Source organism: Sinohyriopsis cumingii, chromosome 15 (genome assembly GCF_028554795.1).
Source record: "Sinohyriopsis cumingii isolate HCF-2022 chromosome 15, ASM2855479v2, whole genome shotgun sequence".
In the NCBI taxonomy this organism is placed as follows: domain Eukaryota; kingdom Metazoa; phylum Mollusca; class Bivalvia; order Unionida; family Unionidae; genus Sinohyriopsis; species Sinohyriopsis cumingii.
The window spans coordinates 32,570,164-32,592,439 of record NC_142975.1 but is presented as its reverse complement, the minus strand read 5'-3'; the positions used below and the strand labels follow the sequence as shown (position 1 = coordinate 32,592,439).

At 36.5% G+C, this 22,276-nt stretch overlaps 1 protein-coding gene across 3 annotated transcripts in view; it reads right to left on the bottom strand.

Moving 5' to 3' along the window:
* LOC149781515 (uncharacterized) overlaps positions 1 to 22,276 on the bottom strand; it is a 169,443-nt gene that overhangs the window by 89,036 nt on the left and 58,131 nt on the right. For all 3 annotated transcript variants that reach the window (XM_089935596.1, XM_089935598.1, XM_089935597.1), the window contains exons 3-4: positions 16,656 to 16,719; positions 2,444 to 2,516 (exon numbers count right to left, since the gene is read on the bottom strand). In XM_089935596.1, the coding sequence (XP_089791722.1) occupies positions 2,444 to 2,516; positions 16,656 to 16,719 (137 nt within the window). The remainder of the gene's footprint in view (positions 1 to 2,443; positions 2,517 to 16,655; positions 16,720 to 22,276) is intronic.

Below are 22,276 nucleotides of genomic sequence, written 5' to 3'. Positions count from 1 at the left end.
TGTCAGACAGTAAGATTTATACTGCTATATTTTTCTAATAGAAACCTTCTATCACATACTACTACTACTAATGATGATAACAATGATGACTTCACTTAAAGGTAATTCCTGTGTGTCACAAAAGCACACAATTCAGTACCTGGTTTGGTTGGGCAGATGTGCTTTACGTGTGTGTGTGTGTGTGTGTATATAAGAAGATGCTAAAACTCTGTATATACACTATTACAGTCTAAAGGTAGTGTGGCAGAATAGAGCAACGTTCCCTCTAAGTGAATGGCAGATGTGCACGCTATGCATGCTGCATTGTGCAAGCATTACGGTAACTTGGGCGGAGAACAATTCAGCCGCGCGGGAATGTCTGAGCAGCTTTGTGGCCGCGCACGCACAGCTAAGAGCAGGGGTGGGCAAACTACGGCCCGCCAAGGGCTTTCATGCGGCCTGCCAAGGGTTTTCATGCAGTCTAGGAACAAGTCATCATTCGCACTGACTCTGTTTATGTTACTCTGTTTATCAAATAAATGTGCTTCTTTTGAAGTTTAAATTTTCAAATATCAACAACATATTAACAACTGAAAATTAATTAGATGTTATTTAGAAAAACCTTTTGTTTTTGCTATTTCAAATATTAATTATTTTACTTTATGAACTATGCGGCCCGCGACAAGGTGTAAATTTGTGTATGCGGCACTTGCAGTGGAAAGTTTGCCCACCTCTGGTTTAGAGGGAACATTGGAATAGAGTATGGATGGAAATTTATACTTAAAGTTATAATGAATTTGTCAAATCAGCCAGGTTCCACATTTTAAAAGTAAAGTTTTAATCCGTAATTTCTCTAATTTCCTGTGGGATTCATTTCCAAATTTAAGCAGCCACCCCCACCCACCCAAAAAGTAGTCAAGGTATAGTTACATGCAACTTATGCAATGCATTATCCTATATATGACTGATAGGTATGGCTTTATCTTGTGTAATAACCATTCACTAGTCAAGGTATAGTTACATATAATTTGCAAATTATATTATCTTATATTTGGTTGATAGGTATGGCCATATCTTGTGTAATAACTGCACAGTAGTCTATTGGGAAGTAGTCATTAACACTTCAGTCTTGTTATCTTGCTTTTGTGTCATTTTCCTTACACCAGGAATCAAATCTAAGTAAGGCTATCTGAAAGAAATCTCTATGACTGATTTTGGCTGTTTGAATTCTAACAGAGTAGTGTTATCTGAACATAGGTCACTAGATGATATACACTGGCCTTGTTTCAAAAGGCAGATCATTCATAACAAGGACAAATAGGAGTGGATCCAGGATTGAACCCTGTGGCACTCCACATGGATTGGTTCTTCTATTAAAAAATTGCAACTTGTTTTTTGACACAGTTTCTTTACTTTGTTAGAGAGAAGTAAACCATGATTGGAATGGAATTATGGAATCATCAAATTTACAAATCTTCAATGTATTAATAGGAATAGGATGATCAATGAGATTGAAAACTTTTCTATGATAGCATGTTACGCTAGTATTGACACAACTAATTTTCCTTGATCCCAGACACTTATCCATCACTTGGACCAAACTTGTCTTACAGAAGTGGGCTTTTTTTCTGTTGCTAAACAAAATTGTTTTTAATGAATTAAGAACTTCATAGCTGTCACAAACAAGTTTCTAAAAATGTTCAACAGCAATTGTAAAATACGTAAGGGCCTTTTGTAATTAACCTATTCTTTGCTTCCCAAGTTACTCCATTACGGATCAATGCCATCTCACATCTGTCTGCGTGGGTTCAAGTCTCGGATTCGGCTAATGTGGGTATGCCTGCTTGCCAGTAGCTTCTCGTGAGTCTGTGGTTGTTTCCGGGGTTTTCCCGGGTTCTTCCTCCACCATTAATACTGGCCGCCATGTATAGCCTATATTGTGCTGAAAAATGGTGTTAAACCCTACAACAACAACAACAACAACAACAACAGCTTCCCAAGTTAAGAATGGGGCTAACCTTGCAAATATCCATGTCCTGGGAAACACTTAGGTGAATATGATCAGATTATGTAATTATATTTTATAACCTATCAGATGCTATGCAAGCAGCAAATCTAATGAGATATGGTCCAATATTATCTAGGTCTGCTTATTTCGTTGTCTCAGTAGTGTGCAATAATCTTTAGAACTTTTTCATTTGATACTATACAGACTGAAAATTTGTGTCAGCTGAAATTTTTCTGAACAGATATTTCTTAGTTCATCATCTCTGGAAATATAATAAATTATTGATTTTTTTAAGCATTATATTTGAATAGATCTCTTTTCCCAATCACTAATTTAGTACTGATACCAGGACCAGATCACAAATAGTGAAATGCATGAAAATGCATGGATTCAAACAATTTGTGCTAATCATTAACTTACATATAAAAACAAGCAATGAACCAATATTGTTCTCACCTCATGTGCGACTTCTGATACAGAATCAGAGGACTCTTGCTGTGAGACCTCGTTCTCTCGACTCTGGTTACGCCTGAAGGATGAATAAAATACTCGTATTAATGCGTGGAACATAGAGAACATGGATATAGTGATGTCCGTATTACTACAAACTAATGCAGAGGTTGACAAGTTGGTCAGCATGTAGAACACAGCAGAATGCGAATCAAATTACTGCAGGATGATAAGTCACTTATGCACTAGTTGGCAAATTTAGCTTGGTTGACATAATGACCTTGCACATCAGTTAAAACTGATACTCAACATAAGGTGTTACAGTGAAGTAAATGTACATGCAAATGTACTATTTATGGATGAGTCAATGTACAAATTTCAAATAAAAATTTACTCAGAAATATCTAAAATTTTGGTGGATATCTGCAATGGTTTCAATCTCTAGTTCATCTTACTGGTACAAAGCATCTAAAGAAATATTTAATGTTCATTTTCTCTTTTCATGCATATATTGTAGTAAAAACTGTCTGCATGTGACCAAATAGACATGAAAAACAAAAAGAAAAAAAGTGCAATTTTTACTAATGAAATTAAAAACTTACTTATGATTTTGAATCTATTATTTTTTAAAACTCTACTTTTTTTCTGACCTTCAAAACCTTTGCAAAGGAATGCTTCCATGTTTTGAAAATCAGCTAATTTTAGCAATTTGAAGAAATTCCACAAGCGCTTATGCTGATAATTATTTTCTGAATGAAAATTCAAAACAAAGATGACAATTTTCAAATCGGCAAGTTCTGAAAAAGAAATTAAGACACGTTTCTTTAAACAGGCAATAAGATATTTAATTCTTTTTATAAAAAAAAATTCCCATGAAGCTGATATTTGTGATCAGCTGTCCCTTCCCAATTGTATAGGGAAATTCTCTTAAGGGGCCTTCTAGGATCAATCCAAATCAGGGGAAACGTCAACCTTGCTCAACATTCTTCCTAAAATTTGTGGTGTGTGTGATTTGGATTTTTTAGCACAGCTTTAACTATTTTTCAGGCAGCTTATTGTGATGTCTAGCACTGGGGCATCATGCTGCAGACACGCAACACATGATGTCCCACACAGTCACATTATCCTGACACCCGGCCAGCCAGTCCTAATCTTAATGCTGAGCACCTAGTCACAGAGGCAGCTGTTAGTACAAAGTCTTTGGTATGACTCGGCCTGGGTTCTACCCACTACCTCCCACATCCAAGCCGGATGCTCGAACCACTAGGCCACCAAAGCAGTCTTGTCTGTTTGTAATGGTGGCCATATTTCATGGTGGATTTACATTATTTAGACAAAATTTATAGTGCCAAATACCAGTATGATGTTTTATCTGTTTAATTTTGGCTGCTTTTAATAATAATAATAATAATAACAACTTTATTTATAGAAGGTAACTCAATCAGTTACAGAAATAATCTACCTTGAGGCCTTCCATCTATTATTTATAATGTATACAGTATATACAACATAATGTGAAGAATCTGGCATGACACTAAAAAATTAAGTGATTTAAAAATCAAAGTATCAAGCCTGGAACATATGCACATGCATCTGTGAACACATACACATATATAAAATATAAAATATCATCCTGCAATGCAAAATTCAACTGTGAAAATTATGCAAAATTACAAAAAAGCAGGTGGTATTTATTGTACTAGAACTGTTCGATTGTCTAAAGATTCATCCATTTAAGACATTGATTATGAAAAGAATAAATGCTAGCAGCCTGCCTTATGTCACTGGGAATGTTGTTCCATACCAGTGGACCAGTATATTAAAACTTTTTTTTAAACAATTCCTTCTTAGGCCTTGGAATAATGTAATTTTTACTTCTTATGGACTGTAAATTTGGAGTACCATCAGCATCTCTTTGGTGAATGATATTGCTTAGATAGATAGGAATGGTTTTTCTGGATACTTTATACATCAATTTGGCCTTTCTAGGAAATATTCTTTCATGTATTGTTAAAATCTTTATACTATTCATTGCATCCTGGAACCTGTCTATACAGTGATCTAGAATCAAATGGCAAGTCCTCTTCCGAAGTCTTAATAGTGTTATTATGTTTGAATTATAGCTATTACCCCAAATTGCATTACAATAGTCCAGATATGGCTGAATATAACTTTTATAAAAGATGACCCTATACTGAAGAGGAATGTATGTTTTGATTTTCCTCAGTAGCCAAAGATAAGAATGAACCTTTTTTGAAACATGTTTAATGTGAATAGACCAAGTAAGATTGTTATCTACAAATATACCAAGAATTTTATCATGAGAGGTCATATTAAGGCTCACTTTGTCAAAAAGAACCTGGAGTTTGTCGCTATCTAGCCTTGCTCGTTTTTGTTGCATCGTAACTAGTAGGGCTTTTGTTTTTTCTGTATTTATGATCATACTGTTCTCCTTGCACAATATTTAAGTCTGTTTAGAGCATCTTGTAAGTTATTTTCAAGTACCGTTTTGGTTTTACCCATCTCATGATAAGTCATGTAAAGGTTTTTCTATTGTGAGGCCATATTTGACAGCAGATATAATTTGCCCAAATCAGAAAGTATTCTATGCCAGAATGCTTTCTATAATATTTACTAATTTCTGTAAAGTAATTTAAAAGGATGTTTTTGTAAATGTAGCTTTAATTGACTGGAGATTGGCATCATTTCTACAAAGTCAAAACCACTTCAAACAAGAATTACTCATTTTGCTGTTGTCTTTGTTCCTCCAGGCTTGCCCAACTGCCAGTGTGTGACCACTGATGGAGGCATTGTCTTTGCACTGACAGTCATGTGATCAACCAGTGATCATGTAGTCTACCAGTCACTGCCACTATCAGTTATGCATATTCAAGTTAAGCCAATTCTTGCAAAAACTGGACACACCACTTTAAAAAAAATGAACTAAAATTACCCAGTGACCAGACAATTAAAGTTGGCCTGGCATAATGAAGATCAGAGATTGGTGTCAGCGCAATGTTTCCAAAGAAAGTGCTTAAGAAACAAAGGACAGGCTTTAACAATGAATGGAAAACTTCATATCCTTGGATGCAACTTCTGGATCAGATGGGAAGTTTCCCATATTGCTATATTTTGGTTCAAGTCTACTTAGCTACGAACAGGTGATGTGAGGAGCTATGCAATTCCTCCTAATTCGACCAGTTATAATTTAGTTTATATAGTAGTAACAGTACTTCTAGTTGTGACTGTTGCAATTCTGAATAATTTCTTGAAATTTTGACAATAAAAGTTGTATTTTACTCACAGGTGATGTCATATGTGCCGAACATACATTACACTAGAATAATTATCCGATCTTTGAGCCCTTACTTAACTCGGTGCTGCCCAGCTACTCTCTCATTTCTCTTTTCCATCTACAATGCTGCCTTAGTGCCATGTCTACAGCAGATACATAAAACACTTTTGAAGAATATTTTGGCTCCCTGACATCAAGTGAGGAAATCAGACAATGACAAATTCACTTATATATCATTTATAATGTGGGAAGGATTCAGTATTACAGTGGTTATTCTGTCAAAATTATTTGAAACTAAATCAGTCTCGACTCTTGAAGAATTTGATCCTGGTTATTCAGTTGCACAGGATTCAGGTAATTTTGTATGTTTCTGTTGATCCATTAATAAACATATGTTCCATTATTTATTTTCAGGTTGTGAATGGTCATTCTCGATGAGGAACTGAATCAAGAATGTATTCAGGAACAGGCTGAGATACAGGGTGCTGAATTTCCTTATGGCTTAGCACAGAACAATTTTGCTCAGATATTAATAAGTTTAAGAACACAGGGAAACCCTAGGAAAAACTACTGACCCACAGCAAGCTAGTGGCACGTTTTCTCACATTCCCACAAAGGATGAGTCTGAAATCTGAACCTATGTGGACATAGCTGAGATGGCAGTGATTGGTAATGGCAAGTACTTGAGGCCACTTGGACATAGGTGAGATGGCAGTGATTGGTAATGGTGAGTACTTGAGGCCACATGGACATAAGTGAAATGGTAGTGATTGCTAATGGTGAGTACTTGAGGCCACTTGTACATAGTAGAGATGGCAGTGATTGGTAATGGTGAGTACTTGAGGCCACATGGACATAAGTGAAATGGCAGTTATTGGTAATGGTGAGTACTTCAGGCCACTTGTACATAGGTGAGATGGCAGTGATTGGTAATGGCGAGTACTTGAGGCCACATAGACATAAGTGAAATGGCAGTGATTGCTAATGGTGAGTACTTCAGGCCACTTGTACATAGGTGAGATGGCAGTGATTGGTAATGGCAAGTACTTGAGGCCACATGGACATAAGTGAAATGGCAGTGATTGCTAATGGTGAGTACTTGAGGCCACTTGTACATAGGTGAGATGGCAGTGATTGGTAATGGCAAGTACTTGAGGCCACTTGGACATAGGTGAGATGGCAGTGATTGGTAATGGTGATTACTTGAGGCCACTTGTACATAAGTTAAATGGCAGTGATTGGTAATGGTTTGTACTTGAGGCCACACGCACATAGGTGAGATGGCAGTGATTGGTAATGGTGAGTACTTGAGGCTACACTGATACCGGGACCTCAACAATTAGTTGAGATCAAGTCATGCTATACCTTAGGGAAATAAACAATACTATGTAAATGTGTACTTTTATAGTTTACTGACAATTTTATTTAACTTTTATGATAAAACACATTTTAATAATTGTTTCAAGATATTAATGCACGCTTACCCTGATACTATCAAAACCTTCTGGGAAGATCACTCTGTACTAACCTTCAAAGCTGGTACGCTATTTATGATGGATGCATCGTAATAGGTATCACTGTCAACAATTTACTTGGCACAGCCAGGAAAAACTTTGTGGAAACAAAAGGGGTGTCTTCAGCAATGAAACATGGTAGCCAACCCAAGCTGGTAGGATCTGAACCAGCACCGTTTCAGCCGAGACTTAAGCACACTAGCCGCAGCCACAGAACCACCATGGTTCCTTTTATAGATGAACAGATGGATGGATGTAGAGATGGACAGATGGGTTAACAGACAGGCAGAGACAGATGGATGGTTGGGCAAATAATATATACTCTGCAGACTTTGTCAAATACAGCCCTAAATAGTACCCCTCCCAAAATACATTGCTGAATTAAAATACCATACAAAGATTTCAACAAAGTGTGATACTATTGTCTTTAAGTAACAAGATGTCCAAAGGTAAATCATATAACCCAACTGACTTATAGAACTTAACATTTCAATTATCATGCTTTTCCATTATTTTAAAAACACAAACCTATGTAAATTATCCCAACCTTGATGACATATTGATTTTCACAACTTTAGTGTCATCTGATAGAAATTATTTCCTACCAACCTTACTATCATGTCAATTTTCCCCATGTTAGTTTTCATCAGTGTTTCCCTTAAAACACATTTGTGCATCAGGGTCACACGCTGGAGAAAACTGATGCACACATTTTGTAGCCATGCGTTTTTTTTATGCGAGGGATTTGCATAATGCAATCAGGATTTTTTATTTAATATCCAATGTGTTGGATGAAGGGTGGCATCGTGTATACTTCGAGCATAGGCACTGACTGGTTCCCCGCTTTGTTTACTCCCTGTGTTGGGCTCCTCTATTTGTATAGCGGAGTGGAACACAGGGAACATACGAAATAAGGAACCAGACTAGCACATGCAATTTTATGATGGAGTAGCTTCCCCTAATCTCGTGAGCTCTCACGCGATTTCCATTTAGCTCAGCAAGATGTCATCTTGATGTTTAACCTCAATGCTTGTTGCACTAGAAAGTGATCTCCAGATTAAATTGTCATGCACTAAAAATCATTAGCGAAGAAAGTGAAAGAAGCAGAACACAAAAGAGTAACTGTGGATCTAGCTTTAATGAAAAATGGAGAAAATAATTCCCTTGACTGGAATACGGCACATCCATTAGGATTACCGGTGTGACTTCTGATAGCGTGATTGCGAAGACTGCAGAAGTGAATAATCCTTTTGTGACAGGGTTTAAGAATTTTAACAAATCTGCTCTTGTTTGCCATAAGATATCTGGAGAACACATTATAACCCAAGACATTCTTTCACAACAAAGAAATCAGTAAGCTTGCCAAGACAAATGCGTTTATTTGGATTACACAGTCAGGGGGTCATTGCAGATTTTGTTGGTTTTTAACTTTGCTGCAATAAAAGAAAGACATCAAAGTTCAAGTGTAACTTATTAGAAACAAGATGAATCATTAGCCTCCTCATTTTTGGAAAAATTTGTTCTAGGACAAAGTACAATGAAACCAATTATAGTACACATTTTATGACAGGCAGTAAATTGACTGTCATTTGGTTAAAAAGATTTATTAGGCTTTTTGTATTGGCTTGTATGTAATAAGATTATAAGGAGACTGTTAAAATTACGATTTAAAAGAAAAATTAACTAACAAAATTATTCTTTGAATGGACAATGCATTTGTTTGTTAACTGTGCATGTTGGTTTATTTGTATGTTTAGAGAGAGAGAGAGAGAGAGAGAGAGAGTATGTTGTGTAAGTTGCAATATCCTATTTCAAGCTGAAAAAGTACAAGTTGGATGAAAATTTGTCAGTATATTTTTGACCCCCACATTTTTTATTTGACCCCCAGTTCTGACACCAAGGGTTTTTTTTTACCCTCAGTTTTACACCCCTGGGGGATACACTGGTTTTCATGGAGACAGATATCTGCTAAGCAGGGTTCACTGCAGTCAAAAACACGGTTCAACAGGTATGAGAAAAAGCAAATACAATGCAATATTACAGGTTTTCACAAAGTAACTACACCGTGAAGAGAAATTATAACAATTTGTTACTGATGGCAACAGATATAAATATGGTAGACAGGTAAAACTAAATTCTGGAATGAGGAAGTTACTTGTTATGCGGGGTTGATTTACACTACATAAAGTGGTTGATATACAAGTTGAAACCGATCCTGAAAATGTTTCAAAACTGAAGTTCTTAATCAATGCATACTTGTTCCTATCTTTTCTTGTTGTGTAATGTCACCCACAAACCACCCTACCACACCATCACAACCCCAGCTCCATCTCCTGGGAGGAAGGGGGCATAATTTTGAAACCACTATGCCTAATAAATGAACCAACCAATCTAGCAACAAGGATTGATTTACACTAACCGATTATGGCAAGGACAGCTCAGTGTTCTTAAACCCCTTCCCATGTACAACTATATTTGGCAGACATCAGGCAAACCTGACCGGCCTAAAGCACTCACCTTTATGTATTACTGCCATCTCACCTCTGTCTGCATGGGTTCGAGTCACAGGCTTGGTCAATGTGAGTACTTGAGAAAGCTTGCCAGTAGTTTCCAAGTTATTCCCAGGTACTTCCGCCACCAGTTATAATGGCCACCATACATATAGCCTATCTTGTGCTTAAAATGGAATTAAATCTCATAACAACACAACAACAACATTAAACCTGACATTCACCTAACCGCCAGCCCTTACTTCACCCTGACTTGTAACCATTTAATACATGAATTTGTGTATCTAAACATGTTTACCTAAATTATCATTTCCTGATAGTTGTACTCTCACTCTCCTACCGTGTGATACTTTAAGAATTAAATCATTATGTATAGATTAACTGATCCAACATGAATACATGAATGTATCAGCACCTCTCTAACTTTCAAAATGTTAGCTACATGTCTAGTGCCAAGTACACATCTTATCTACTGACCTACTTTTGTGACAATAGCATGATAGGGTAATCTAACCTGTTGTTTACAATTATCCAAGGTATAAACAATACATGAAGTTTTCCATGTCAATATTATATGTTTTTCCTTGTCCTTTTTTTCCTTGGTTTTCCAGCCTACCTTGTAAGGAGCCTGGAATGTTAATCCAAATACTCCATGGTTTTCCATGCTAGTTTTCCATGGTTGTTCCTGGAATACCATGGAAAATCTAGTGCCAGGAATACCGGTCAAATATCAGATATATGCATTTATATACATCAGTGTACTCCACAGCATACAGGACTGTTGTGTGTCAATATTGATAAACAATAATTTCATTTTTCAACCAATATATCCTGACCACTCTAATGGCCTAATGGTTAAAGTGTCTGCCTCAGATGCGTGAGGTCGCAGGTTCAAACCCTGGCTGAGTCTGTAACCAAAGACATTAAAATGGTACAAACAGCTGCCTCACTAGGCGATAAGCATTTAGAGGTTAGTGTTAGGACTGGTCGGCCTGGTGTCAGGATATGTGTGCATGTGATTTGGATTTTTAACATAGTTTTAACAATTTTTCAGTCATATTGCTATGATGTCTGCAATGTGGCAATTTATAGTGATGTCTAGCACTGGGGCATCATGCCGCAGACATGTAGCATGATGTCCCACCCAGTCACATTATCCTGACACCAGGCCGACCAGTCCTAATACTAACCTCTTGATGCTGAGCACCAAGCGATGCAGCTGTTAGTACCATTTTGTAAGTCTTTGGTATGACTTGACCGGGGATCGAACCCACGACATCCTGCATCCGAGGCGGATGCTCCAACCACTAGGCCACCGGAGGGGTGCTGTCATGATAGGTGACTGTGTGGGACATCATGCTATATGTTTGTGGCATGATGCGCCAGTGCTAGACATCACTATAAACTGCCACAACTGCAGACATTGTAGCAATATGACTGAAAAATTATTAAAGCTATGTTAAAATCCAAATCACAAACACACACACAACCAATATATCCTAGAGTTCTCAAAGCTCTGGAGTAACAAAAACAATGCTAATTAGATCACAGAATTTCATTTTATTTTAATTTTGATGGGAAAATAACTAAAAACATATTCATTTGAACATGAATGATGGTACCTGGATGCTCTACTTTAATTTCCAGAGTTCAAGATAAGACCATTTCTTCATTAAAACTACTGTGTTCAAACCATCTATGTCATTCTTGAGTGACATTTAAAATTAGCTGCTGTGGCAGCCATACTGGATGTAAACTGTGGCAGCCATACTGGATGTAAACTGTGGCAACCATACTGGATGTAAACTGTGGCAGCCATACTGGATGTAAACTGTGGCAACCATACTGGATGTAAACTGTGGCAGCCATACTGGATGTAAACTGTGGCAGCCATACTGGATGTAAACTGTGGCAGCCATACTGGATGCAAACTGTGGCAGCCATACTGGATGCAAACTGTGGCAGCCATACTGGATGCAAACTGTGGCAGCCATACTGGATGCAAACTGTGGCAGCCATACTGGATGTAAACTTGGACCATTTTCATTTAGGACAAACCTGACTGATTATCAAAAGACTTGGGGTTAAAATTTAAATCTAAAATGCCCATCCCTTCAGGAGAAGTACTGACAGGCATTTCAGCATGTCAATTCTGGTTGAAATAACATAACCAGGGGCATAGCTACCATACAGCAAGAAGCATAGGGGCCCACAAATTATTTATTTACACTATAGATTAGGCAGGGGCCCACAAATTATTTATTTACACTATAGATTTGGCAGGGGCCCATTGGTAACTTTTGCATAGGAGCCCAAATATCATACCTATGCTACTAAGTATAACTGATACAATTTTTGGATTTTCCAGTAGTCTTTTGATTTTGGTCCCAGTCTTCAGATCTACTGATCTGCCAATAAAAGCTCTTGGAAATAAATAATCTGCTGTGCATAGGTATTGCCAGACAAAACCTCTGCCATGCACAGGTGTTGGTTGACAGCTAAATCAACAACCAACAAGATCAACAACCACCAAGCACAGTTATTTCCAGGTTAAACAACATTCAGCAGACTACTTTTTATGACTAAGGTAATCCATCAATCAAGTTATTGACATAATAACCAATCAAACATGCGCTGGTGCATTTACTGTACATACACAGGTTGTTTTTTACTTGTCAATATCTCAATATCGAGTAATGTGTCGCATCATCGCATGTAACTGTTTGCAGGATACCTGACAAGCATAAAACAATTCTTGAACTCTTTGGAAATATAATAATTTTGGTACTAAGTTGATTTGTACATTAATAGATTCGATGGAAAATATGCCATCGAGAAACAAGAAATAAGTTAAACAGTGCTTGGATAGACAAATTTAAAATGTGAAACATAGTGAAAATAACACATAAGAAAATTAAAAAAGTTGAGTAACTATTATTCATTGTAGTTAATTTATTAAGTTTTGGTAAGATGTGCACTTTCACATTTGAAGTTATGACAATAATGATCATTTGTACTAATCTCCCTGATCTAAACCCAATCTCCCAGATTGTGAACAGCAATCTCCCAGATTTGATCCCAGAAGACTTGGCATGAATGATGCTCCATGATGAAGCTGCCACTGTATAAAGGAATAAATACCAATAAATCACCACTATGACTTGGTAGGCACATCTTGTACTTTTCCACCACAACAAGAGCTGGTCAAAATTTCAATAGCCAATGCATCAAGACCACTTGTGGAAAAACTAAGACATTAGAGTGATTCTGTACATCTGAATATGGCAATCATTTGTAAATTGCTCTGAGACTGTACCTCATGGTGATTTACAATCAGGTACTATTTGAAGAATCTATTGTCTTGAAGTCAATTGTGTATTTGACAATAGAAAATCATTTCAAAATAGTCTTGTATATTTAGTACATTGTGTTTAGTGTTATGACTCTAAAGTCTAAAACTAAAGAGCAGAAAGAAGTGAAACCAACAAGTTTAATAAACTCAACAAATCATTCATTTCTCAAAGTTACAAAGTTAAAATTTAAAAGACCTTACAGTATTGTGAATTAAGTCATAAAAAATTATCAATCTTCTCTCACAATTACAAGAGTATCTAATGTTCCGAATGAATTCCATCAATCTTGAATCCACTGATGTATCAATAGTCTTGAATGAGCTGATGTACCAGTTTTCTTGATGCATGACAATAATATAATCCTAAATGTTTTTGAATGAATTCACAATTATCACAAAGCAGTGTTCATGTCCATAATGTCAATGAACATTTTGTAATTCCAATGAATAAGCTTTCAATATATGATTCCTCTCACATTATATCTGAACACAACTAAAAGCTCTTATTATAGATTCCCAATGACTAAAATAAAAAACAGGAATGAATAGCTTTGTTTACCTCATTCTCATATACTAAATGTCACCTGACCTATGACACTATAGTATTTTCTGGAAAACTTCACTAGCTTGTAAACAAGATCAGGCTTCAAGAACATTATAGGTTGGCAAATAAGGCTAGACCCTGAACTCAAAAAACTATGCAATATTTCATAGTATACAAACATAACAGAGACCTGGTACACACATAACTCTACCCTCATTCATGGACAAAAGTCAAGCACACTATAAATATTAATTATACATGGCATTAGAAAAGGAAGATTACTTTCTACGAAATATGCATCTATTTGAAGTTGTTGCTGATGCTGAACATGTATATGCATTCTCAATTCAGTTTAAACAAAGTAACCCAAGAAGTTTAGTTGATCTTGAACATTTCAAGGAATTTCATGTTTATACTTTATTCAAAGAAATCTGAAAAAAACTTGTGCAATAACTTGATGAGAGCAACCATTCAGCTTCCCTTGAAGAGCATCAATTTATCTTACTGTTACAAAGGAAAAGTAATCCTCCGTGACATAGACAGTTAAATTCCAAATGCTATTTAAAATAAAGAATAGAACAGAAAACACTGAAATGCAAACCATTTGCTTGGCCTTAAACATTAATGGTGCTACACATTGTCAACAACTCTCTGAGCCAGCTAGATATGCACAGTATGGGACTGGCCCAAAACATGAGAAGGGGGTGCAGAGACTTGGATTTTCTAGGTTATTCTTTTTTGTCTTTCATTACAAGATTAAAGCCCCAATGTGGCTGTTACATGCAAAAAGCTGTATATGCCAAATCATCTGTATAATATTGAATCCTGAAAAATACTGGTCCTCAACATCGCTTGCTTCCATTAAAGCCAGATAGCATTGACATTTCATCACATTACGAGACACTTTATTTCTCCCTCGAACTGATTTACCCTGCCATTTTCCACATGTACAAATTAATCCAATCTTGATCAGAGATATCTGTGGGTCAACTGATTTCAGTTGAAAGCTGGCAAACATGATTTGAAGACGTCACCATCGCAAACATAAGAAGCTAACACTATGCTATGTTGGACTGTATTCAGTCCTAAGTTTGTCCAACAAAGTATTCCAGCACCCCAGCTGATCACCAATGTTCAACCAAGTCTTATTTTTATTTAATGCATGCTTTTACTTCTCATAACCAATTAATAAAATCAGGCCTGCATCTCTTCATTCCATCTTGAATATCAATTTGTGTGCCACATGTGATTGTCGTTGTTATTAGATTAGTCATTAACGGAATTTGTCTAAATGTATCACATCACTGATTTTGGAGCACTCTGGTAAAAGATCAGCATTACAAGCATCGTCATTGACTGAATTAAGCGGTGGCACTTCTTAATTCTAAACTAACTATTTGAATGTCTTTGAAACCTAACAGCTTATTTCAATGACTGGTTTATGTCTGATAGCTTGTTTAACAAATTATTTCTTTCCTTCCAATTTTTAATTAGACTGGAAAATTGGTGATATTTATGATAAAGGGTGCCATTGATACTGTAAGTACAATGAAGTATAAAGTATGGTCTTTTTCTGCAAATCAGTGAGGTCAATTGTTTCTCAAGCTTTTCAAAAATAATCCAAATTCCCATCCCCACTTTAGAAAATCAAATAATCCGTCCCTAAGAGAGATTTAATTTCAACAGATGTTCTAAAGATATCAAAACAGTAGTGCCATTTTTCAGCACAAGAAAGGCTACATGTATTGGCCAGTATAAATGGTGGAGGAAAAACCAGGGAAAACCCCGGGAAGAATCATCAACCCATGGATTTAATGACAAACATTTTCACATGCCCACATTGGCCATGTCCAAGACTTGAACCCACATGGACAGAGGTGAGATGGCAGCAATTTGAAAAGGCAAGCGTTTTATACTACCTGGCCATACAAGGCCCCTCCAAGGAATGGACATGTACATAAAGTTTCATGGCAATCCTCCAAGTAGTCTAGGAGTTGTTGTAATCTTAGTGTAATTTCTCAACATTTCAAGGCTATGCTTGGCAGTCAGTATAACTTGTGGATAAAGGACTAGAAAAAATCCTGGAAAGAACCACCCACCCTGGGGGGGGGTAGTGGTCAAAAGCGCTCTTCGTTACAGATCACTGCCATCTCACCTGTCTGCATGTGTTCGAGTCTCAGATTCGGCTAATGTGGGTATGTGAGAAAGCTTGCCAGTAGCTTCTCGTGGGTCGGTGGTTCTTTCCGTGGTTTTCCCGGGGTTCTTCCTCCACTATTAATACTGGCCGCCATGTATAGCCTATCGTGTGCTGAAAAATGGTGTTAAACCCTACAACAACAACCACTTACCCATGGGAAGATACTAAAAAGCTTTCTCACATCCCCACATAGGCATAGACTCAGACTCACATGGATAAAGGTGAGATGGCAGTGATCAGAAAAGGCATGTGCTTTAAACCACTCAGCAACCCGGGCCCCTTCTAGGAGGAGTAGCTTTAACAACTTGTGCTTGGACGGACAACAAACTAAGGAATTTTAATAGGCAACAGAACATTAAAGCTATTAAAATAATAAACATTTTTTGTGTTTGTCAAACACGTATGACCCCAATGCAGACTAAAAGTTCCAAGTCAAAGAAAAATTTACAACTTTATAATTATATTTTTTTAATGGCATGAAACTCTAATCAAGTCTATAAACATGCATACCAAAATTTCATTTGTCTAACTCAAGTGGGTTTAAGATTAATTATGCGTAACAAGGTTTTTGACCCCACAAATCTACATCTAAGAACTTGAAAGAAATAAACAAATTGAAATATAGCTGGATTGCAGGGGAAAAATCTAATCTGCCTAAAATGGATTAAATCAGACATTTTCTTTTGATGATAAATGCAGATTCAGAACTCTACAAACCTTGTGCACTCTTCCCAAATCACCAGGAAAAATGCAGTACAAAAGGGAATAATAATATGTTAGAAATAAAGCTAATCCATGTCACTCACCTCCGCCGCACAGCTGGTGATCTCTTGCGTATAGCCTGGTTGCCAGAATGGATTCCCGAGTCATCTGTAATAAAACAATTTTTCATGTAAAAAAACAAAATGCATTTAACAATCAACTTTACAATGTACACGTACGCAAACATACATGTATACAACACAGCATACATGTACAAATCTGTAATGTATTATGCACATCAATAACTTTTTCCATTACCAAGTCTATTCAAAAATTGAAAATGCAAGTGTGGGGGTGGATTCTTCTCCCCTCCATTTGAAACAAAATGGGGGAATATTTTAAATACAGAAAGAATTCAACACAGAAATAATGATTATAGGACAAGTAAATACAATCACTTAATTTGATGGTTCTCAACAATGTAACACTCAAATATATCACTGTATATACATGTGGCCCAAATGTTTCCTAAATAATTTTGGAGAAAGACAAAATAAAATGATCAGAATTTGAGTTATTATTATAAGTACATGATATGTTTCACCTGTGTTTTCTGTTAAGCTGATGTTTCTAGATCCTATAACCAATGAGCAATTACAAATGCACTAACTGTTTACTATACACAACAGCTATGTAAACCTTTCAAGTAATTAATTCATCAGTGTCCATGAAAGTGATTATACATGATATGCTTGGTTTCATTTCTTTTGTTTCTGGTTGATTAACAGATCTGTTGAATGAAATGGTAATGAATGTCATCAAGCAAATGACATCGATGTTAATTGATCAAAGATGTCAAAACAAACCAGTGGAGGAGATTGGACTTGATTACAAGCCTGCAATGAAAACATCCTTGATGATTGACATCTGATACAGGTATAGTCACATGAAACCATAATAAATGTAACCAGGTATAAATTAATATTCTTACATAGAAATACTAGTGCACTATTATTGGATGAGGTCTATCAATGTGAGCATATTACTGTATCTATATTGCTTTTCACACGTCAGTGATGCCCAGGTGTGATGTTATACCCATAGTTTTACTGGGCAGCAACCCGCAAAAAATGGCACATTACTTACAAGTCTTGAATGTACTGAATTGAAATGTGCATACAGTCATACAGAAAAGATAAATTTTGTGAGCATAGTGTATTGACTTGAAACATGCAATCTAGTCATGCCAAAGAGACATTCTGTGAGTAGAGTGTATTGACTTGAACATGCAACCTTTTCACACAGAAAAGATAAATTGTGTGTGTAGGACTTATTGACTTGAAACGTGCAATCTAATTATGCTCAAGAAATTTTGTGAGTAGAGTGTATTGACTTGAAATGTGCAATCTAGTCACACAGAAGAAATTTTGAGAGTAGTATATTGACTTGCAATCTAGTCACACCCCAAAGAGAAATTCTGTGAGTAAAGTGTATTGACTTTTGGGACAAGAGTGTACTGACTTGAAATATGCAATCTTGTCAAGCATAAAGAGAAATTTTGTAAATGTATTGACTTGAATCAACCTAGTCATGCAAGTTTTTGAGTTGAGTGTATTAACTTGAAACATGCAGTCTAGTCACACAGACTGTACTGACTTGAAATATGCAATCTAGTGTCACACCAAAGAGAAATTTGTGAGTAGAGTGTACTGACTTGAAACATGCAATCAAATCGTACAGAAAAGTGTACTGACTTGAAACATGCAATCTACTGCCACACTGCAAGGAGAAATTTTGTGAGCAAAGATACAAGATGTACTCTATTGTTCAAACAAACACAAATTATTAATTTTACACAATGGAAATAATATTGCAAATGGGGTTTTACAAGTCTGCTTCAGAGCAACTTGAGTGTACTCCCATTTGTGTATAAATCAAAATGTTTTAGAATCTGAGGAACTTGGAGCAATTACCTGCCAATTACTGGAGTAAATTTGTAATTACCTTGCCAAAGCAGCTGCTTTATTCCCAAAAAATGACACGTTGAACAATTCAGTAAATTGGTTATTTCTCAGCAGACCTTAGACATTGGCTTTTTTGTGAGATGCTCATTGATACTGCATCAGACAACTGGTAGCAACCACTAACCCAGAAAAGTATATCACCATGCAACATAGTGATCACTACCTAAATGTGGAAAACTTTAAATTACATATGCAATTTTTTTAAATTGCATATGAATTTTTTTTAAACTGCATATTAAATCTTTTTAAACTGCATATGAAATTTTTTAAAACTGCATATGAATTTTTTTAAAATTGCATATGAATCTTTTTTAAATTGCATATGAAAATTTACAAGTTTTTTTTACATAAGAAGAGCAATTATACCTCGGGTTTTTTCTGGTATCAATGCTGCCAAATCCCTCAAGTGTGCTTTACAATGACTCCTTCAGGAATTGTTTGTGTACTTGTACAACCCCCCTCCCCCCCCGCAACTTTGATCACTATATTATATCCAAAGATATTCAAAACTACACAGTATTAGAAAAGTTTGTTTACTCAGGTCATTAATACATAATAAGGATGAAATAAACTCCAGTAAACAGAAAATATGAGACATCATATAGTGTTTTTATTTACTAACACTATCCATATGACTTCCAAAACAAGAATCATGTACAACATGATTTCCATTAAGTTTTTATTCACTTTCTGTTTCCACTATATCCACTATACAGTTAAACATAATACTGTGTGTTTGTGTGATTTGGATTTTTTAACACGGCTTTTAAAAAAAATCAGTCATATCACTGGGGCATCAATTGCTGCAGACATGTAGCATCATGTCCCAACCAATCACATTATCCTGAAACCAGACCGGCCTGTCCTAACACTAACCTCTTAATGCTGAACGTCTAACAAGACAGCTGTTAGTACCATTTTTTTAAGTCTTTGGTAGGACTCAGCCAGGGTTCGAACCTGCAATCTCCCACATCCGAGGTGGACCCTCTAACCACTAGGCTACCGGAACAGTCCTAACATAATACTATAAAGCACATGGCAGAAAAAGCGGAGTGACCAATCAGAATGTGTGTTACAAGTAATCTTCATCTTTGTTATGCAAAGCAATTTCACCTTTACTCTCCTGAAAGAATACCACCACCACATACTCATAGAAAACAAGTTTTTAGGGATTGGGGTTCAAGTGGTCTTATATTGCATAAGTCAACTATAATAATGCACTTTTGGCCTCAAAACATTGACGGTCATAGAGGATATCATCAGGAGATATTTGTCGGCTGAAAACAGAAGTTTCCTTGCCATTGCTTGGAAAACTTGCCAGTAAGTCCTAATACGGAATATGGATCACTGCATTAAAAGTCCCATGTAAAGAAAGGTTTCCCACACATAAAATGCTGCTTCAAATTTAAACGAAAATATTTTTCCTTCTTCATTTTCTCTCTCCATACACTCCTCACATACAAGTTAAGTAGTAAGGTCATAGGTCTGATTTCATTAACTGCTAGTAAACTACAATCATTTCCTTTATTATAAGGCAGTTTCATTATAAGGTGGTATACTCTATGGCTCCCATTGAGGGATTTTAACACATTAACCCCTAGCGACAACTTTACAGGGCAGAGAGTTAGTAGCCTACTGCCGAGCTCTGTATATGTAGCGTCATGGTCATGCATGATACACTAAAGTGGATGGTATTATAGAAGGGAAGACAGATGTAGCTCTACAATGATACCAAATAATCTGGAATATCTAGTTGCACTACAAAATACAGATAGAAAAACCTCATTTTTTGGACCGACCTTTTTCTTTTTTTTACGCAAAATTCGCCAGTGGTCGGAATCCCATTTTGTGTCCGGATTTTAGACTTTTTGGTCTCAGATCTAAGGCAAACCAGTATGAACTGCAAACAGACAGATGAGCCTTTGCAAAAAGTAGGATAAGATGGGCATTTGGAATAAAGAGTGGTCTCCATACAAAAATAATGGCTCCGTTTAGCAAAAAAACAAAAAAACCCAACTCCAACTTTTACCCTTCTGCTTATGTGCGAGTCAAAAAGCCAACGAAAAATGATGTTTCTAACACAACTAGGCAGTATGTTATTGAAAGATGACCAGGGATTTGGTGTTTTGAGTCTATCCAGAAATAGCTTTCAAAATGTGTTTCCTACTCGATTTTCAGGCAAAAATGGCAAAAAACCTCCAGGGGTTAATGTGTTAATAAGGAAGTGCTGTACATACATTGATCTGTGTACAAAGCCCATGTGTATCTGCTCACCAACACCACTTTGTGCTACAGAGTCCTCTGAGAGGCTATCCACTGTACAGAGTCCCCTGAGAGGCTATCCACTGTACAGAGTCCCCTGAGAGGCTATCCACTGTACAGAGTCCCCTGAGAGGCTATCCACTGTACAGAGTCCCCTGAGAAGCTATCCATTTAAGAACCATCCAAGTCAAGGAAACCATTCTGGCAGTCCAAAACAATAGTGAACATGAAACTCAGATACAGCCTTGCATTAAAATGCTAAACTAAGATTTATTTAAAGTTCAGAAAATCAGTAAAAATTAAATGTTAAACTACCATTTTTCATGACAGGAATTTAACCAAAAATATCAAGCACAATTTGAAAATAAAATGATCACTGAAGTACAAGGAGCTGTGTTGTTGTTGTTGTTGTGGGGTTTAACGCCATTTTTCAGCACATGATAGGCTATGTATGGCGGCCAGTATTAATGGTGGAGGAAGAACCCTGGAAAACCCCGGGAAGAACCACCGACCCACGAGAAGCTACTGGCAAGCTTTCTCACGGAGCTGTGAGTAAAATGCAAAGTTAGTTCTGATAAAAGGGACACATTATTTATTAATCACATTATTTATTAATCTGTTTATCCCACTGATAACAATGATGATAAAATTGTGAATACATGTCTGAACAACTCTCAATGTATATTATCACAGCTTTGTATGGATATGCCAGAACAAAATCTACAATATCACAGATCTACACAGATATGTCTGTATAATGTCACAGCTCTACATGGATACATTTGTATAATATCACAGTTCTACAAGGATATGTCTGACAGCTCTACAAGGATATGTCTGTATAATGTCACAGCTCTACAAGGATATGTCTGTATAATGTCACAGCTCTACATGGATGTCTGTATAATGTCACAGCTCTACATGGATACATATGTATATGTCACAGTTCTACAAGGATATGTCTGTATAATGTCACAGCTCTACATGGATACATTTGTATATGTTACAGCTCTACATGGATATGTCTGTACATGTCACAGCTCTACATGGATACATTTGTATAATGTCACAGCTCTACAAGGATATGTCTGTATAATGTCACAGCTCTACATGGATACATCTGTATAATGCAACAGCTCTACAAGGATATGTCTGTATAATGTCACAGCTCTACATGGAAACATCTGTATATGTCACAGCTCTACAAGGATATGTCTGTATAATGTCACAGCTCTACATGGATATGTCTGTATAATACCACAGCTCTACAAGGATATGTCTGTATAATGTCACAGCTCTACATGGATACATCTGTATAATGCCACAGCTCTACAAGGATATGTCTGTATAATGCCACGGCTCTACAAGGATATGTCTGTATAATGTCACAGCTCTACAAGGATATGTCTGTATAATGTCACAGCTCTACATGGATATAT